Source organism: Trachymyrmex cornetzi, unplaced genomic scaffold, assembly GCF_001594075.2.
Source record: "Trachymyrmex cornetzi isolate Tcor2-1 unplaced genomic scaffold, Tcor1.1 scaffold21, whole genome shotgun sequence".
NCBI lineage: Eukaryota > Metazoa > Arthropoda > Insecta > Hymenoptera > Formicidae > Trachymyrmex > Trachymyrmex cornetzi.
This window is the reverse complement of record NW_017296741.1, coordinates 511,674-531,893: the sequence shown is the minus strand read 5'-3', so window position 1 is coordinate 531,893 and position 20,220 is coordinate 511,674. Positions and strand designations below refer to the sequence as shown.

Below are 20,220 nucleotides of genomic sequence, written 5' to 3'. Positions count from 1 at the left end.
ATATATATATATATATATAATTAAATGCAGAAAGCAGCTTCGAAACTATATTGCAAACTTTTTTATCTACAAAGTTCAACATCTTTGACAGGAAATAGTTACTTTGTTAATTTAGATAAATAAAGTAATAACTGTTATTAGTATTAAATACGATAAAAAGTGATAAATCTATATTCTATATAATCGTGTAATAAAAGAATAAATAGATTTTCTAATTTCAAATATTACATTTACATTTTTAAATTAATAAATATAATCATTTCTAATCGTAGTAATATATTTAATACAGCCGAAGTAATCTGAGATACGTACAATCGCGATTCGGTACGACCATCTGCAGGATTTCCTGGTGCTGGGTCATCGCATTCTCCTGTCATCACAGATGGAAAAAGAGGAAGAGGATGAGATCGACGCACCGCGACCTCCTCAAGGTAAACCCACGTGCCGTTTCTTAACACGAGTTCGCTTTTATTATTTGCGTTATAATTCATGTCAATTAAGGGCAACGAGACGCCGTCGTTGCTGCTCGTCGAACAGAGTCAACCACCTCCATTGCACAAAAACTGCTTTTACTAATTAACAATTAACTTCTAGTAATGACAGACAAAAGAGGGAAGTTTATTTTATCTTAGAGTTATATGTTATAAAATGAATTATATAAAGTTGCTTCAAAAGCCGTCGAAAGTTCGATCCTTTCATTTGATACTTTTCTTCATTGTTCAGAATTAATCTAGGCTGTCTATGGTAGAAGTTTAATCTACCTTTCGTTTATTTATCAGAGCATCCAGTATCCGTGAAATCTTTTTTTGCGATGTTTGGACTTTCGGAAACTCTTTTCCAAAGGATTAAACTCGCACGTGCCGCTGCGTCAATGCCCCGCTGTTGAACGGGGACTCAGACGTGAATGAACGGCCAACTCGCATTTTGCGCGGCGGAATGTTCGCGAGGCGCCGACGATACGCGGCAAGGCCGTAATTCACGTGTTGGCTAAGCGAATTATATGCAGGGTCTTGCAAAATTATTTGCAAGTCTTAGATATCTCAAATTCAATTACCTGGATTACAATTAAATTAACAATTTAATGATCACATTTGTAATTGGATTTATTCTGAAAAAATTCTGAAGGTTCTCGCTTGAAATGTAAGAGAGTCAGTTTTTAATACTGAAAATTACCCAATAAATAAGCTGACGTTATTTATTGTCATTTTGATATTAAAATGATGTCTTTATCGTTAAAATAAGGACATGTAACATCAGCTTTCTAGGGTATATAAGCAAGTTAAGAGAATGACTTTATTTTGACGTCATGAAAGTCAAAATGATTTTATGTTATATTTAACTGTTTATCGACGTTAAGAATTAAAATAAAAATTTTGATTTTGTGTATTTCTTAGGTTGTTTGCTGGGCAGTAATCAATTATTTATTTTAAGTATTAAAAATAATATTGTTCAATATTTTTAATATTCCACATAAGTAATTAATTACTATCTTTTAATAATAAAGTAGGCAGAATTAAATAATAAAATAGCCAGAATTAAATTTCCATTTAAAGGGACGTTTATGAAATCAGTCGTTCCTCGTGGAAATTAATCGATATTTTGTAATCGAATTTAATCATTTGTTGATTGATGAAAAGGACCTCGAAGTTATAATAGCCTATAATCAAATTTAATAATTTACTGATTGATTGGAAGGAACTTGTATTAGAACTTGTCGGGTTCGAACGAATTTACGTCCATCGCTGAGTTATACCGGCTCGTTACTGGTCTGCCGTATCGGGCCAAGTCGACGTCACGGCGAGCGAAGGTATTCCGGACGTCGCCGTCGCGGGACCGTCGGTTAACCTGGCCCAGAAACCGAGCCGGAACTGCCGGTGGAATCAATGACCTTGGGCGCGCGAGCTCTACTCATGGTCACTGGCCCCAGGAGGAAAGTTTCAGCATCGAGAGCTTTCAACGACAACTCACGTCGATGATTCTAATCTCTGTAATAGTTTTATAACTACTCGAAAAAGACGATTTTGCAGAAGGACAATTTAAAAAATTTAGATAGATACAGATCTGAAAATAATTTTGTTGGATTATCAAAATAATTACATAGAAATCTCAAGTATGACGAGTAATGCTGCAAAAAAAATTTTAACATTGTAACAATCAATTTGATTGTATTGCACGTGATAGAGCATTTCTTCTGCGTTTATTTTTATTTTTACCAGCTTATTATATTAATTTATTATTATTTTATTAATTGTTATCTGTTATTTTTATTATATCGTATTAAGTTATTTATGAATATCACCTTAATTAATTTTTAATTTTTGTTCGTTTATTTATAGCTGTACCTTGTTTAGAAATACTATTAAGTTTGTATATTTTTTCTTGTTTATTATATTGTATCAATTGTATAAACAGACTTATAGCAGCAGTCTTGCACTTTACCTTTTGCTATTGCAATAAATTAAATTAAATTTGAGCGTCCTACATAATTATTCTAATGGTCCAATAGAAATTATTTTCAAATCTGTAACTAAATTTGTAAATACTTCAGCAAAACTGTTCTTTCCGTGTAAATACTGTATTATAATTAAATATTTACGATTATATATTACTTTACACATTTTTGATTTTGCTAATACAGTTTTTATTTCTTGCTTTATATTATTTAAAAATAAAATAATGTATCCTATATTATGTCAAAATTATATTTCGTGTGCAATATTAAAATCGCGATTTAAAAATAAAAATATTTAATTTATTTCGAAAATATGTTGAAAAGAGAGAGTAAATCTCGGTTGAACTAAAGAAAAATTTATTTGCTGTGTGTCGAAACGTTAATTTCGTTCAAGAATGAAATTTGGTTCACATTTCGCCGAGGGCAAAAATTCAGATCGCGTTACGCATCAAAACGAGATCCGTTTTCCGTGCTAGGTAAAATCGTTCAAGCGAGATTCGGTTCTCGCGTGACGTGAAATGAAATCACGTTGGAATCGCGCGTACGGTTGACGCACCGTGTCCGGCACGCGAGTGACGTACGTACGTAACTCTCGCATCGCAAGAATGCGAATTTCCATCGTTATCCGCCACGAGATCGCATTTAGAGATCCAGGCCAGTTCCGCCTCCTCCTCATCGAAATACGTCGTCCAGCTCCGTAATTTCTCTCCTCGCGGTGTGAATTCCTCGTGAATGCTACTTTCTTAATGCCATCGATTTTAGATGCACAAAAGTCGTCTGATTTTCGAAAAGTGTCATGAATGATGATATAAATCTAGAAACAAAAAATATTGTCGGATTGTTCGAAATTCGTTAAGTTATTATGGCCTTCTAATTTAATTTTGTACTGTGATTATTCAATTTGTTGATACTTACTTGTTAACAACAATCGTAGAAAATCGCGGAATTTCATGAATATGTTTAAATAACTATTAATTTTTTTCTTTTTTGTGGCATTTATGAGGATCGAACCGATGGTCGAAGCGTTTGTATTTTTGATTAATTTTATGTGTGTGTTATAAATATATTCTATTTATACATCAATAACTGTGTTGCCTCTTACTGGTTTTTTTTCATTTTCTATGTTAGATTTATGCTCAGAGCTTTTTTATTTTATATTTTTGTTTACTGCGAAAAGTTTCTTGTCAAATTAGGACACGTGTAACGAAAAGAAACGATATGCAGATAAAGAAGTAGAGAAAATCGTTTAATTAATTGTGAGGTTTATTCAATATATAATTTATTAATTATTACAAATCACGTAAAATTTTCGAGAATTAGTCATTTAAAATAACGATTTTTTAAATTTATTATTTTCTTATTTTCAAAAATTGTTTATTTATTATTGAATCGAATTTATTTTGCAAACAAAACTTTAAATGAAGTTTAATAATAATTCTTAATAAATATTTAATAAAATTAATTAAAAATTCCTCGAGATTGCTTTTAACATTGCGCAACAAAAATATATGTCATAAAAATATGTAACATTTAATATTATATACTTATTCATAAAGAGATGGTTTTTGTTAAGTATTGCTTGTTATTGAATGTCTCAAAAAAAAAAAACATAAAGATAACACTCATTAAAATTCCTATTTTATTTCTGGATGAGTACCGCAATAAAAAAGCGATAAAAATACACGAAAACTATTTGCCATTTAAATTTTAAATATCTCGAGAATTTTAAATTTGCTTCTTTCAGCGATCCACAGATGACGCCATATACAAGATGCTCGCGGATCACGTGGTCCTGTAAATAATGTAAATACATTCACGTGACACGTGCTCCGATATTTTTACGTATTAAATAGCTTTCTGAAGTAATTAAGTTATGACACTTAGAAATTGTTGTGTCTGCGGAAAGGATGGTGCACCTTACAAATGTCCGACGTGTAGGGAATCCTAGTAAGTGTAACTGCTTGTATTGATTGTATTCTTTTAAGGTTATGTACTTTCTTTGAAAATTATTATCATTTTCATCATTTGAAAATTGTCACGTTAATTTTCGACAATACAAGAGAATAATAGTAAACTTGTGATTTTTAATGTAACTTATTGAAAAGATATTTATAACGTAATTGTAATACTGATAAAGAATTTTTTTGAATTTTTTTGAATTTTTGCTGTAAATTTTATTTATAATCTTGATTACTCTAATTAATTTGTATAGTTTAGTCAAGTTTTATTTACTTTTTTTCATATTTTTATGATTAAGTGGCTCAACACTCTTTCATTTGTTTTAGTTGCTCTGTAGGATGTTGCAAAGAGCATAAGACTCAACATTGCGAGCCTCCAATATTACCTGAGGAATCCAAGGATCATCAAAGCGTCAATCAACGGAAATACGAATTTTCAACGGAAGACACAGTGCCTATGGAGAAGTTACGGCAGTTGCGCGACAGCAAAGAACTGAAACAGTGCCTCCAATCTTCCCATTTGCGCAACGTTATGAAGACAGTTGTGAATAGTCCAAATCCAACCGAGGCGATTGCTTTAGCTATGAAGAAAGAACCTATATTTGTGGAGATGGCCGATGCTTGTCTGAATATTGTAGAATCGCCAGATCATCCTAAACCATGTTAAACTACTTCTGACAAGTGAGTATTTTTAAGTATGTCATTGTTGCACCAAATAAATCTGTGATATATTAAAGATATAATTTTTAATACAAGTTGTAAGTATATTTTACAAATTATATAAAAATGTCAAGATCGGAAAAATGCTGTTTCTTTATTTAAATATTTATTAAATATTTAAATACTTCTGTACACAGTAAGAATACGTGGAGTATAAAAGTTTGTACCAGATGATATTAAATGGATATGAAAACACAATATAAAGTTTTTTTTTCATACAAATGAATGTGAACAAGTCTTAGATGAATAAATGGAAGATTTATATTTTTCTCACAATGATTTCATGATAGACTATACATACATTAGGTATAATTCTATGTTAAGTTATCGGTGCAACTTTTACATATCGATGTACAAAACGATAAAATAAAATGCAGTTTTGTCAAAAATTAAGATTTGTTGCAAAACAACTATTGCAATTAATTTTTTCTTTTTCTTATATTCAGTCAGAGTTTTAAGTCAGAGTGTTGAGAAGAATAGTAATAGTCTTCGAAGTCGTCAGGTATTGGTGCACCGTCCAATTCGGCTCCGAGAGCATGATACCTTTTTCTAATGTGATGAGCTGCCATTTTCGGCTGTCTGTCTCTTGTAAAAATTCCTTTCTTATTGCCGCCCACTCTGGTATACGCTGCAACGTACAAACATCGATAAATATTATTAAAAAGCGTTTTAAGTTAGATCTTTCGAAATCAAGTTGGTATTTGAATGATGCCTCTCTTAAATTAAGAAGTTTAATCTAAAAATTTATATAGTCTCTGTAAATCAAATTGTTATTTTAAAATAAATTAAGCTATTAATTTAACTAATTGAAAATTTCTTTTAATTAATTATTATACAAAGAACCAGTGAAACAAATGTATGAATTATTATAATCCATTAGCACAAATTTCCGCGATAATATCAACGCATTGAATTGTTAAAAAGAATTAATAAATTTTATAATAATAAATTACTGAAGAGATTTTATTCGATACTCACTTTGTGCGGTGCGGAAATCGGCAAAGTTCCAGATGAATTCGCCGATAAAAAAGCCTTGGTGTCGCAATCGGTCGAAGGCTTCGAAGTGTTTGGAGAATAATTTCTGTTGGTACTCTTCACTCCATACGTATTCCGGTAGCTGCAATTAATTTATGTAGAATGCGTAAATAAATAAAAAAATAAAAAATTAGTTACAATGTTATAAAATAAAAGTTTCTTAAACAAAATAATTATTATATTCTCATTTTATTTTTTCTATCTTTTTACATTTATTTTTTGTTGTAACAATTTATATTTATAGCTTTTCTTTAGTATTTCTTTCAACATTTTTATATTATTTTTGGATCTTATTTCTATTTTTTGTTTCTTTTACATATTTTGTATAGAGAATATATATATTATAATTTATTATGAAAAGAGAGCTTTTGTGATTATAAAATGAGTTTTACCTCATGCAGACCGGGCATAGTATCTGCTCCGTACTCGGACATAAGTACTGGCTTGTTATATTTTCTATGCCAAGCTTCGGCTTCCCCTTGAACCCTGTCAATGATCATGTCCAGTCTACCAGCATTGCTATACCAGGCGTTATAACGATTGAAGCTGATCACGTCAAGAAACTGACCTGCTTTGTCTTCCTAAAATTTACAATATCTATTTTGTCAACAATTTTCATGTCATAAGTGATTGTGATAAAAATTAAAAATCTTGGATAGAAGATTAATAATTAGACGATAATAAAAATTATATTAATATTTAAACTTTCATTTGATTAAAGTATAACTTAAAAATTTGAAATTTAGCTTAAAAAATGTTCAACGTTAAAAATTAGGAAATCGTTTTCCTCTTTTTTTTTTTAGAGAATATTAAAAGAGGGTTTTATGCCTTTTGTAGAAAGTTTAAATCAAAATAATACTATCTATATTTTTATGTTATTTTATCATATATTTATTTATTTGTAATTACTTGCACTCCACGAGCTAGAGCAATAGTAACTGGCCTGGTAGGATCTATTGCTTTTGTGTGATGAGCGATTTGCATAAAGTACTCTTCGGCCTGGGGCAGTTGGGTTCTTGGCTCATTGGCCAAGGACCACATGATTACGGAGGGTCGGTTCTTGTCTCTGCGAATGAGCTCCGACAGCGAATCCTTGTGATGAGCGAGTAGTAATGACGAATAATTCTCAGTATCGACGGAAGGACACTCGCCAATTATGAGGAAACCCAATCTTCAAAATAAAATTAAACAAAATGAAATAAAGCAAGTACAAGAAAAGTGGAAGATGAAATGTTTTACCATATCAGATAATTTTAAAGGTGGAAAATTCTCGATACCTGTCGGCCATATCAAGGACTTCGTCGCTGTAAGGATAGTGGCTGGTTCTATAGGCATTTGCGCCGACCCACTGAAGCAACTCATGATCTCTGACAGCAGTGACGAGATCAAAACCACGTCCTCTGATAGCCGAGTCCTCGTGTCTGCCAAAACCACGCATGTATACTGGCCGATTGTTCAACAAGAGACTCGTATTAGTCCAGGCGAGTGTTCTGATGCCAATCGGTAATCGATAGACATCTGGTTTGGTGGAATTTACTGTTGACAATCTTATCTAAAAAAACGTTTGTCGTTTTGGCAAATAAAATTTAAATTTTTTTAACAATTTATAAACAAATTAATATTTCAGTTCCGCGCGTATAGTTTTCTATACAGAATGTATCATTCCTTTCTGACTTTCTTTTTTTTTGTATCGATTCGAAATAGATTTTGTCAACGAGATATTAACTTAAATTTTTACCTGTGTATACCGGCATAGTTAAAAAAAAACACTTGCTAGTTTTGAGCAATCAACGATAATACCGTATAATGGGATAATTTTGGCCCAAATTTTGGCAATGTCCAGATGGTTTGCATGTCAAAATCTGGACATAAGACGTCTTAATTTGAGACGTTTTATGTTTTGATTTTGTTCAAGTATTGTTTTTTTTAATTGGGCCAAAGTTATACTATTTTACGGTTATCCTGACTGGGCCAAAGTTACCCTACTTTACGGTACCTCCAAAGTGTACAGGTATCCTGGCTTGGGATTCATGCCTCTAGGCCACCAGAGTCTGGCGAGCGGGACCTTCAGAGTACCTGATATGCCATAAACAGGCTCTTTGATCGCCAAAGTGTGCTCGGCGTTGAGCAACGTGACTCTGCAGAGAGGTATTTCCCCTTCATTCATTCCATCCGCCTCTATGGTGTACTTGACAATTCCCATATCGCCGATCAGACTTGTCCTCACTGTGATATCCTTAACGTAGACACGCGGTGTGGTATACAACAAAACGGACCTTTGTAAAGAGTTCCAATAAAATTTATTAATTAGGAACAATTATGTCATAAATATATTATGTCATAAATAATTAATATCATGCATTCTGACTTAATGAACACAGGATCTCAAATATAAAAAATTGATACTTTTATGCAGAATGATAAATTATCAAAAATGTTGTTTAAATCTAATTATCTAAAAATTAAAATTAAAATAAATAGAACATTTTGCTAAAAAATGTGTAATTACAAGTGTAATTTTCTTTATAAATGAACCCTTTGTATTTTACTTTATTCTTGTATTTCAAATCATTGGAATTGCTGTATAATTATCTCGAATTATCGTACGTGATGAAAATAATTAAATTTGTATCTATCTCTATTTTTCTGTGCTATAGAAATTTTAAAAGTAAGTCGTAAAAAAGCAAAAATCATGACCGTGTCTTTTATGATCTCGATTGTCGGGTAACGTATTGAATGTTCTTTTTAGTTTTTCTACAAAGCCCTTGATAGAGATCTATTTGTGACAAGTGAAATTCGCGTATCGTTTCAGAGAGCTCGAAAGGTCCTTCGTAATAATGTAATTGTGAAACGGAACAATGCTATTACACCTGTCACGTATTTTCTCTTTGTCAGATAATTGTGTTGAACTTGTATTTACAACATGTATATTTATTTGCTCTCGAAAATTGGAGATTTAATTTGAAATTAAAACAATTTCTTTTAATACATTTCTTTTAATCTGTTTAGACGTTTGAGACTATTAAAAAAAAATAAGTTGAAAGAAATAAGATTAGCATTTAGTTGTATAAAAATAAATGTAATTAATATAATTTTAATTAATTAATTAAAATTAAATTTGAATAATACAAAAATATGATATATTATAGGCATGTACATATATAGGATATAGATAATTCACTGGGAATTATTTAGGCAAAAAAGATCTAGCTTTGGCCGTCATAGGCCCGAATATGCTTATATTTAGTATTAAAATTAAAGTTTTAATGTAATTAAAATGTTAATTAAACGAGGGAGAAATGATGTTAATGTTTTAAAAATATATTTCTCCTATATGTTTGTGATTTACAGGTGTCTTAGAGCGTATTGTCAAGATTATTTCTAAAAATAAAGAGTATTGAATATAAAATAATTAATAATTAAAAAATAATCTTTGTTTGAACTATCTTGTTTTAGTTAATTAAATGTTTACCTGTGTATACCGGCATAGTTAAAAAAATCGAAACTGTAGGTCTGCAAGTACTTGGTACCGTTGTCGGTGTTCACGTGTACGATCTTACCCTGGGGCACGCTATTCTGTCCCAGAGTGTTATCCACGCTGACGATAATATTATTCATGCCACCGTAGGTCACAAAAGAGGAGATTTCCGCTTCGAAGGGCAGATGGCCCATTTCATGATTGGTTATGAAAACATGGTTCACCCACTACACAAAAATGTACATGAACGACATGTGCAGCTTACAATTTACTTGAATTTAGATGCGTTTTGAACTTAAAGATTAATATTTTTCTCGAAAATTATCGTACATTTCTTTGAACACAAATAAATATATTTTTTATTTAGAAGAATTATTATGATTGGAATTTTGTTCATTTTTCTTTCTTTTGTCTTAATTTTTTATTTTATATTTTTTAGATATTCTCGAATTACAATTTTCGATAAGTCATATTTCAGAAAAGTCCCAAAAGATCGCTTTGGAATTGAAAAACTCAGAATGGTAGATACTTACTACTTGTGCGAGATAATGGACGGAGCCGAATCTGACGAAAACGCGTTCGTCCTTCCAAGAGTAGGGCACGAAGAAGGTCCTGTGGTACCATACGGCACCGAGGTGGTCCCTGAGGTTACGCGATGTTGTAACGTCATTGTAGGACGAGGGTACTGGCATCTTCATCATCTCTCCAACCTGTAAAGACAGTCTTGTCTTACGCGAACGGTGACGAAGTAATAACAAACGGACAACGTGCAATTACGCGAAACTATAAAATGCAAGTAACTCTTGCAACGTAAGAAATTGGACGTGAATTAACAATAAAGATAATAAAAGCAAGTAGATAAAAGAAAATAAATAACAATAAATGAATGAAAAGATAAATATTTAATGTAAAATGTTGAATTGTTTTATAGTTTTTTTGTTTAATTCTGCACGTTTTTTCTGTAGACAAAATTTTATAAGCGGGATCTTAAAGAAATTATTTGAATAGATTTATAATATATTTAACGTTACATAGTTTACGAGAGACAAATGTAAAGAAAGTAATGTCGGTCATTAAATACGAGAAAATTTATTATGGATAATTGATTCAGAGTACCCTCGATAAGTCACCAGTGAGCCACGCATCCGAAAAATGCTTTAGCAAATCTGTTTCAGGCGAAACATCGAAATCCCATAATCCATCGAGCGACTTTATCTAGAAGAAAACATTAAAAATATCTGGTGATTTTTGTTACATTTACTTTTATTATAAAAATCTTCATAAAACAGATAAATATTCTTAAGACAATTGCATCAGTGCACTGCAATTACTTTCGGTTTAACAAACAATGTGTATATATATTTTATATTATTACAGAATAATAAATTCTTTATTAAAATCAAAATGTTTAGAATTATTTTTAATAAGCGAGATATAAAAAAATATAATGTCATGGATTGCTTTTCCGAAAACTTATTTGGATTTGCGATAGAAGTGTGAAAACGTAAGCCGATTATTTGAGATTCGAGTGGCATCAAAAGATCAGTGTGTGTCAAGGAAGTTTTACCTCTCGAGATTCACTTTCTCTGGGATATAGCAGACCAGGAAGCGGAGTCGGAAATGCCTCCTCGTAAGGTAGCGGCGCTTCAATTTTGATCGTTGTATCGGAAAACTCCGGCGGCGACTCCGGTCCGGATTCACCGGCCATCGCGCTGCCGATCAACAAGAAAATCAAGTACCACATTCCTCTGTGACCTTCCTAAACAAAGGAATTAGCATCCACAATTCGTAATCAAGATCTTAAGATTTCTGCTTAATTAAACGAACCTTTTGAAGTAAAAATGAAAATAAATTCTTAAAAGATTAAAAGAAAGCTTTAATTAAGAGATGGAAATCCAGAATGTGTACTTATAACAATGCTATATAACAATGTTAGTGCGCATTTTAATTCACGTTACATATACTATAAAATTTAAAAATAAAAACGCTTATTTAAATAAAGTATTGATAAAAGCGTTTTAATTATCATAATTTTACCTCAAAAGAATCGAGGCATATTTAAAGTACAGAGAACAGTTCTAAAATATAGAAGATATAATTTTAGAAGCTATCATGAAAGTTCAATTTTAATTAATAATAATTAAAAATGCGTTAAAATTCGCAAGGTTTATTCGATTGTTCTCAACGTTGTCGTATTCGCGTCACTGTCTAATGAACAAGTATGGCAATTGCAAACACTTGGATAATGCGGCCTATGACACAAAGGTTCAGAAGGCAATATTTTTTTCACAATTTTATTTAACACGATGAATAATCTGTGCTTATCGTATAACCTTACGTCATGTCACACGCTAGAACTGTCAATTATCACCCGTTGCCTATTTCTCTGTGACGGATGGCTATGACCCCCTTTCTTGTCGGCGAATAGTTATGACTTGTATAAATATCACGCGATTCTCCCGAAAATACCTTAGAAAATTGCTATCGAACGTTAAGGTATTCACGACATCCGATTTGTATGTTATAAAGATAGTTTGCACCACCACAACAGCACACAACTGACATGCACTTACGTTTACGATACGCTTGAATCGACCAGTCGCGGCTGTTGATCACAGTCGACTGATATATCGCGCGAACTTCTTCGATAAAGAAAATTAGCAAAATCGTGGATCTGATTAGGAATTCGTGACAAGTTACTTTTACATCCTTCTACATTGTTAGCGCTTTATGTTAATATTTATCCTTCTGATAATACAAACGATTTATACAGCGGAAAATCCACTGTTCCATCACGTAAATATGAGATAATAATTTGAATGTTATCACTGCAAATTGCGTGTGCAGATAAGACGAAGAGGTTTGATCTATGACTATGTAATTATTGAAAAAATTAATAAAAAATTGCTTGTAAACTGAGATTAAGAAAATAACACATTTACTTTCAGATGCGAAATTCTACGAATCAAGATTGAAAATTGCAAATTTAATTTACATATATAAATGTATTGTTGTTAGTTCCAAGAATAAATCATGTATACATAAATGTTATTTACGATGCGACGTGTCGGAACAATAACAAAGACTTTAAAGAATATAAATCAAAACTAAATAAATTAAAACTAGGAAAGAAAAGCCGATAAGAGTCAACGAGGATGTGTAATGTTAACAAAATAATAAAATATTTATTATTCTCAGTAAATGTGTTGAAACCTTGAAACCGCTCTCGAAACAAACTCTATTTTTCTATTATATTTTTGTTCTTTGCAAGACTGATAAAGCACGTTTAGAGACAATATAACATATAATTTGTCTAATAATTATTCCTTCCCTCAAGTCTGCTTCGTTGTATAAAGGTTGCGCGCGAGTCATCCTGTTTATCTTTTTTCTCTTTTAATTTTATTCGACATCCACAAAGAGAGGAAGACCGGTCTTCTGGCATCCGTTCTTTTGTACGAAAAGATTCTAAAGAAGGCTCGAAATGCGATAATAAAGGCACAGAATAGAATTGTACGGCCTGCTGCTTTAATTTTCTTTTAATAAGCATTAGTAAAATCGATAATCAAATAATTTTGATAATCGTTTTTCGAATAATTACGTAATATAGATCGAGCTCCTTCGCCAGTCTTATCTATATACGTAGTGATAATGTTTGTTGTTGTGTGAATTTTTATTCTAATAAATTATTATCTTATATTGAAAATAGCCTGTATCAGCAGAGATAACATTTTATCATTATTTATTAAAAAATTACGTATTATCGTAAAAAATGCTCAATTGAATTAAAAAATTACTTTGGATTATTAAAAGATAAAAAAAAACGTAGTAAAACTATATGTTTCCTATTATAAAAATTTACAAATCTAGAAATGTATTTCACACAAATAATATATTCTAATTAAATTATTTATAAAGAATTATAAATTCTCTAGAAATAATGAAACAAGAGAGAAAAGATAAAATAAATTCCTTCAACGTTTTTGTTAACGAAATATTAATTTCAAATTTCTCAAACATTTCAGTTTCAGAAATATAATTTAATATTGGTCAGTTTAATACTGCGAATTATTTATTTGGAATATTCAGAGCAATGAACAATATAATGCTTCTAATACTGAAAATAAGTAATTAATTACTACCTTCCAGTATTAAATTTTTATAAGAACCTAATTGCAAATACTGCAATATTTAGGTGCATAAACGTACTAAAATTTTTTATCGATAATAAAAATTTTAGCAAAAAGAACTTTCGGAAATTTCAGTTTTTATGTCTTTTCAGTAAGAAGACTTTCGGTGATCAGTTTTGCATGACCTTTCGATGAAAGCTAACTGTCGGGCAATGAGCCGGTCGCACCCCACACACATACATGCACACAAACACACTCCGCGGGGTCTCGTTCGCAGCAATATCGGCTTCCTGGCACGGTGCCCTCCTACGAGAGCAGACTTCCCTTCCCAAAGCATCAAATCGTTTCCTCGTGTCGTGCGTATACAGAGATACCACGGCACTGGTGTCCCTAATTCCTCGAATAGCCACTATTGTTCCAGGTCTGAACTTACGCTCGATAATAATATCTGGCTAGTATTGCAATTTTGTTACTTGGTTGTTTCAAAAATCTATTTTTAAAAACAAGAAATTTCTCTCCTTTAAAATTGATTTTAAAGATTTTATTTGTAGCAAATTACACACACATTAATTAATGCTACAAGGGTGTCAAATATATCTGACCAAAAAAAGAAAGGAAATTAAAATTAATTATTATTAGTTAACGTTAAAGTATAGTTAATAAGGAAGTTAGAAAATTTCTGTGGTAACAATTTCGAGTATTAAAAATGTCATATAAATAAAATAAATGTCACATTTTAAAATAAATCTTGTCGCATGCAGTTCGAATGTAAGTCTGCTACTGATTGTTTCAATTGTCTATTGTTACTATTGGCTATCGATACAGTTTCTAAATGCGACCTCGTTTGTTCGTGATTTCTCTCTATTTATGCGGGAATAGATAATTCGTAGACCCAATTTCACGTGCAAAGATAATTGATCCGCGAAAGCCGCGAAGCTCTGAAATGATCCCGCAGGCATTCTCCCGTATACGCATTTTCGTAACACCCGCGGCGTGTGGTTTGAATTTACGTTATTAACACCGATGTATTCATATCGAGCGTAGTGAAGTGTAAGAGACGCGATTACGAGAGATGATAATGGCACAGAGTAATGATATAACGATGCTAATATTCTATCGTTACAGAACGGACCAGATTACACCTTGTGCGATTCTCTATAATTTTTTAAGTATCGTAAAAAAAATTAAAATTGAGAAACTAAAGCGAATAGAACGTAAATTCAAATTGTTAAAGATATTTTAATTTCGTTTTATTATATTTTGTGGAATCGTGGAAAAAATATTGTAAGATGATTACAAACAACCGACAGATGTACCGATCGATTTTCCGTGTTTGAGACTCGCAGGAAATTGCATGTGGAAAATGGAGTATTGTCCGGTCGCCGGAATCACGGATTTTTGGTTGAAATTTCGAAACGGATTGCCGACAAATCATCGAGAATTTATTGTTTCCTGGCGTCGGGGAGATAAATTTCGAAATTTCAAAAACGAAATGTTGACAAACACAGATCCGCGATTAATGTATTCACGATCATGTACTGTTTTAGAGACGCGTTGATATTTACATTACAATTTGAAATTAATCAAAATTATTTTTCGAGTGTCTTGATGCCACATTTTGAAACATACGATATTGATAACGAAAAGATCGATATGATTTTGACATAAAAATCCGTTGATGTTCATCGATGTTCTAATTAGGCAAGTGAGCATTACATTTTATTAATTATTACAAATCACACGTAGAAAGTAAATAGTTGCTAATCTTTTTGACAAGATATTACAAAACGCAATGTAATTATTAGATAATATCTTTATTTTTTAGATCGTATATTTGAGAAACACAATCAATGTCTAATTAGGCAAGTGAGCATTACATTTTATTAATTATTACAAATCACACGTAGAAAGTAAATAGCTGCTAATCTTTTTGATAAGATATTACAAAACGCAATGTAATTATTAGATAATATCGTTATTTTTTAGACCGTATATGTGAGAAACACAATCAATACTAGAAATTTAAAATGCCTATTACGGTCAAAGCTGGATCTTCGTTGCTTAAATAATTAAATCTTTGTAATTATTAGATGACGCATAAATTTGTTGAATAAATAATTTAATTTTTCATTAGTAAACTGCTACTTATTTTGAATTTATAAATCCGTAAAAAAATCTCGTATATTGTGGAGCAACAAACCTTGCAGCGATCGCCACGTTCTATCGCGAGTCTGGTCACAGTGTCTAAAGAGAAGTTGCCGAAAAGTGGATTGGCTATCAGTCTGTTTAAGAAATTTTACTTATATGTATATTCTAGACGTGAAAAGAAATTCTTCTGTTTCTTTCTTCGCGAATATTACTTCTTGCTTTCTTTTTCTCTTCTTAAATCACAGTTTTTCACGCTTCCTTCCTCTTATATACCACTTAACTCGTGTATTTATTTACTTTTTTTTTCTTTCCGCACTAACGTTTTGTTTTGTATTAACTCGATTCTTACATTCAGCTTTGCATACCAAATCGAAAATCTGTCTCGTACCAAAGCCAATAAGTTTCACGCAACGCAATTCTTTTTTCCCACATTTATTATAACTATAACTATATTGTTCTCACGACATTGAAACGACTAATATAGCTAGAATTATGTAATATTAATTTAGTTAATATAAAGTTATAGAAACGGACGGAGACAGTTGTCGCTAACTCGAAATCAATATAGTCTCGCGGATGTACTCGCACCAGTCGTCATCGATCATCGGTTACGCGTGAAATTTTCTCTTTCCAACCGGATCATCGCTGGAGGCACCGAGTGTTTAAATCCGCGCGTTAACCCGGAGACTGGGCACCACCGATGTGCAACACTCCAGCCTGTGCCTCGGACTCGCCGAGCGTGACTACTCCGCTCCGCTCGATGCCGAGCAGAGCGGAGGCCCGCAGGAAGCCGACCCGAAAATCTCGCGCTCTTCTCCTCACTTCCTCGTGCTCTCCTGTTTTCGTTCTTGCCGTCGACATTCCTGTCGTCGAGGAAGAGGTCCGAACTTTGCAAGATAAGATTACAAAGATTAAAGACGTAAAATACTATTTAAAAAAAAAGGGGAAATATATAAAGAAGATTATAATATATTATTATCGAGATTGCAAGGATTCTTGGGTACTCTATAATAATCGAAATAAGTCTAATACATTCCCAGAGATCAATATGTCCAAAATGCGGATGTAAGATATCTTATGTCTGCATTTTGGACATATTATTTCCTAGATTTTCATGCAGGCAGTATGCATTCTAAAAGACGTCACAGATATCATAAAGACATCTTTTGGAACATACAAACAAAAGATATTTACAAGACATTATAATTACTTAGACAATATGCATGTCTAAAAAAGAGACATAAGACATTTTATGTCCACATTTTGAATATACCTATTGTATATATATTTCCTGGACTCTGGATAAAAAGGTTTTCTAGACAAAGCGTATTGTCTGGATTGACACTTTTACAATGTATCTCAATTTTGTTTTGAATATATAATATATATCTGCAATTAAAGTCAATTTAATTGCAGACTTATTATTTATACGAAATTTGTAGGAAACTTTTTTGTTGCAAAGTTTTAGTATCGTTTAACGATAATACTTTAATATGCATTGCAAATCTTACCTCATTTTAAGTAGAACCGTCATCGCTTGCGATACATTACAAGTACAATTACCGCGATTTCTCGCACGTGCCTTGCATTCTTTTAAATTGTAATTGATGCTGTTATTGTTCGCGAAATATTCTCCTATTTGTCTTTACAAAGCTACTGTCAGAGTGAGGAATAAGGAAATAAAAAAGGAAAGGCAGAATAATTAAATAACGCCATAAACTCATCAAGCTTATTCTTCTTCTCTTGTGTTACCTAGACAAAGTCATTAACTATAATTAAAAGAAAAAAAGCTTTATCTAATTAAATTTAAATAAAAATTAATACCTCTGAAACAAATGATAAAAGTTACAAAATATTTCATTAATTAGAAAAAATGTATTTAATAAAGCATAATTATAATTAAAATTTTATGTACGATAAAATTCGACAAGTACTAGTCTTACGATGTAAATTTGAATTAGTGCAGTAATTCTTATGTGATTTCGCGTTTTTAACTTTACTTTTTCGAAGGAAGCTTATCCAGATACGGTGAACGTCACATTATCTTCTTTCTAACAACTAGTTAAGAAAAAGATAACGTGACTTTAGCGTTCACCGTATTTGAATCCACGTTATTGCAAAAGCTCCCTAATATCTGTCTTAAGGGACTATCGATGGACGATCTTAGCGATTGCGGAAAGGAGTCGCGTACGGAAGGAAGATGGAAGGAAGGAAATGGCGAGTGCTCGGGTTAACGACCATCCGATAAGACGCTGGGGAGTTCGACGGTCGATAGCGTTGTGCATCGTAGCGAAGTGTACGCTCGTATACCTGAGCGCGCATTTTTTTCATACAATAAAAAAAATCAAATGAAAAACGAGGAAAACAGAATATAATTTGTATTGCCGATCGTGGCCTTAATTGTCTCTTCATATCTGCCTAGATTTATTAATCTGACAAGAGATCAATCTAAATAATTTTTATTTGTCAGATTTTTAATCGGGGGCTTAATACGTAATTCAGAGTATAATCAATTACACGTGGAATATTATTACAATATAGTTGGGATTTATATATGTAGAATGTAAATAGGGACAAAGTTTATTTGTGTTCTACATTATTTGATCTAGCTTGAAAATTCTATTTCAGTGTTGTGTGTAGCGAAAGAATCAGTTTTATATAGAATAAATCTTTCGTTGATATTTAATATTTTATAAATTTTTTTTAAATATAAGTAATATACATGTTAATTAACAAGTTTGCGTTATTGATTTTACATGTTTCTAGGCAAATTTTATGGAACCAGAAATTTTGAAATATACAAATAAGTATATTCAATAAATTTATTGCAAAACCTACTCTATTCTGTACTTTATAACAATTAAATACCGTATTTCTACAATAAATCGCTGTAATTATTACGTGATATCGCATTAAGCGGATTAATTGTGCAAATACAAACATTGAATAAATTATCGTTAGCATTCTAATTCAAATATGAGTAAGTTATTACTGGCATCCTAATTCTGAAAAAGCCTTATTTATTTAATTCCTTATTTGCTTATAAAATTATTTTAATTATTAAATCTATAATTATTAAACTGTTTATTTAGAAGAATTTCGTTTATATTATATAATTCTTTTGTCTCTACATATCATGTAACAAGAATTGAAGACAGTTACTGTCATATATATATCCTTTGCTCACTAAAAAACATAAATATTCTTTTAAATTCTATCAAATACTTTTTATTTAATTTATTAGAAAAGAAATATCTTTTGTACTGGAATTTTTACAGAGTTCAAATCAGCGAATTTAAATCGCGCATTTTGATTGGTTACCCAGCTCCTCGTCGACAAATAGGAGAATTTCTTTATCGACGGACTTTATTGTTCAAATTATCACTGAACGACCGGCGGCGACCGACTGGCATGCATTTTAACTATCTTAATACCGATAATGTGAGCAATTTTCCAATTCAATGTCTTGTCCTCTAGATATAATTGCCACGTGATAATGTGCTGTCATCATACTAATTGCGCGCATTAGTCGTTAACGTTTTCACAAGATATGTAACTTTAGAATTACTAGAAGAGTTTGTTTGACCAGTTTGTCCTACATTATATGATGTTACAATATTGTAATGGCATCGATATATCACATAGTCGATTAATTTCTACAATGAAATCAATTTCAGTCCGTCTTCGAACTGACAAGTATAACAATAATAGTTTGGATAAAATCTGTTAGAATACTTCGTTATCAAGTTATTTATCAGGAGGTTTTTAATTAGGTAAATATCTCAATGACAAGACATATACCTATGTCCGGACATTTATATAAAATTTATTTTTATTAATCCTAAATGCTTCTTTTATTACAACATTATAATTTAATTGTATTGAAGGATCACAATTAAATTATTAATCTAAAATGTTTTACAATGTACTTGTTAACCTTCAGAGGAGTGAGAAACGATAAATCCTCCTTCGGTTCATGACTAGTCAGGAGCTTATTCCTGAGGTCATCCTTAAGACCGGAACGAACCTCAGATTTAATGGTGGATAACATGAGGAGAGTCCAGGAGGCTATTACAGGGGGTTGAGTCTGCTCTCCGAATAGCTCCAATGAAAAAACTTTCGAAGGTCGAACTGGTGAACGGGTATGTTGCCTAGACTTGGATCGCGATTGATAGCCGGGGGATCTTCGACGATGCTTGCGCTTGATCCTCTTCGAAAAAGTCGGCGGGCGACTTTTCGACGAATAATCAATCTCTCTGGTTCGGCATGTTAGGAACGCAGGAACAGTACGGGAAATGTATT

At 31.8% G+C, this 20,220-nt stretch overlaps 2 protein-coding genes across 5 annotated transcripts; one reads left to right on the top strand and one right to left on the bottom strand.

The window, feature by feature from the left end:
• Nucleotides 1–4,251: 4,251 nt before the first annotated feature.
• Nucleotides 4,252–5,662, top strand: LOC108759952 (zinc finger HIT domain-containing protein 3). Its single transcript, XM_018505690.1, has 3 exons — nucleotides 4,252–4,399; nucleotides 4,738–5,091; nucleotides 5,577–5,662. The coding sequence occupies exons 1-2, from the start codon at nucleotides 4,326–4,328 to the stop codon at nucleotides 5,075–5,077; spliced, it is 414 nt and encodes a 137-aa protein (XP_018361192.1). The 5' UTR covers nucleotides 4,252–4,325; the 3' UTR covers nucleotides 5,078–5,091; nucleotides 5,577–5,662.
• Nucleotides 5,463–19,995, bottom strand: LOC108759951 (beta-glucuronidase). 4 transcript variants are annotated; one of them, XM_018505685.1, is made up of 11 exons: nucleotides 19,946–19,995; nucleotides 11,211–11,402; nucleotides 10,760–10,858; nucleotides 10,177–10,353; nucleotides 9,638–9,870; nucleotides 8,162–8,441; nucleotides 7,443–7,717; nucleotides 7,075–7,336; nucleotides 6,558–6,746; nucleotides 6,109–6,247; nucleotides 5,463–5,758 (listed from the first exon to the last, which is right to left on the bottom strand). In XM_018505685.1, exons 1-11 carry the CDS (start codon nucleotides 19,967–19,969, stop codon nucleotides 5,577–5,579), a joined length of 2,052 nt encoding a protein of 683 aa, XP_018361187.1. In that variant the 5' UTR covers nucleotides 19,970–19,995; the 3' UTR covers nucleotides 5,463–5,576. The 4 variants fall into 4 exon arrangements, with proteins under 4 accessions (XP_018361187.1, XP_018361189.1, XP_018361188.1 ...); XM_018505687.1 differs by lacking the exon at nucleotides 19,946–19,995 and adding an exon at nucleotides 15,971–16,442; XM_018505686.1 differs by lacking the exon at nucleotides 19,946–19,995 and adding an exon at nucleotides 12,217–12,253.
• Nucleotides 19,996–20,220: the final 225 nt, after the last annotated feature.

Excerpts from the sequence above, each read along its gene's own strand:
- LOC108759952 (XM_018505690.1), top strand. The coding sequence starts at position 4,326 with ATGACACTTAGAAATTGTTGTGTCTGCGGAAAGGATGGTGCACCTTAC. Across the intron at positions 4,400-4,737 it reads CCGACGTGTAGGGAATCCTA|TTGCTCTGTAGGATGTTGCA; the intron begins GTAAGTGTAACT and ends CATTTGTTTTAG.
- LOC108759951 (XM_018505685.1), bottom strand. The coding sequence starts at position 19,969 with ATGTTATCCACCATTAAATCTGAG. Across the intron at positions 11,403-19,945 it reads TATCCACCATTAAATCTGAG|GAAGGTCACAGAGGAATGTG; the intron begins GTTCGTTCCGGT and ends TCCTTTGTTTAG. Across the intron at positions 10,859-11,210 it reads GAGAAAGTGAATCTCGAGAG|ATAAAGTCGCTCGATGGATT; the intron begins GTAAAACTTCCT and ends GTTTTCTTCTAG.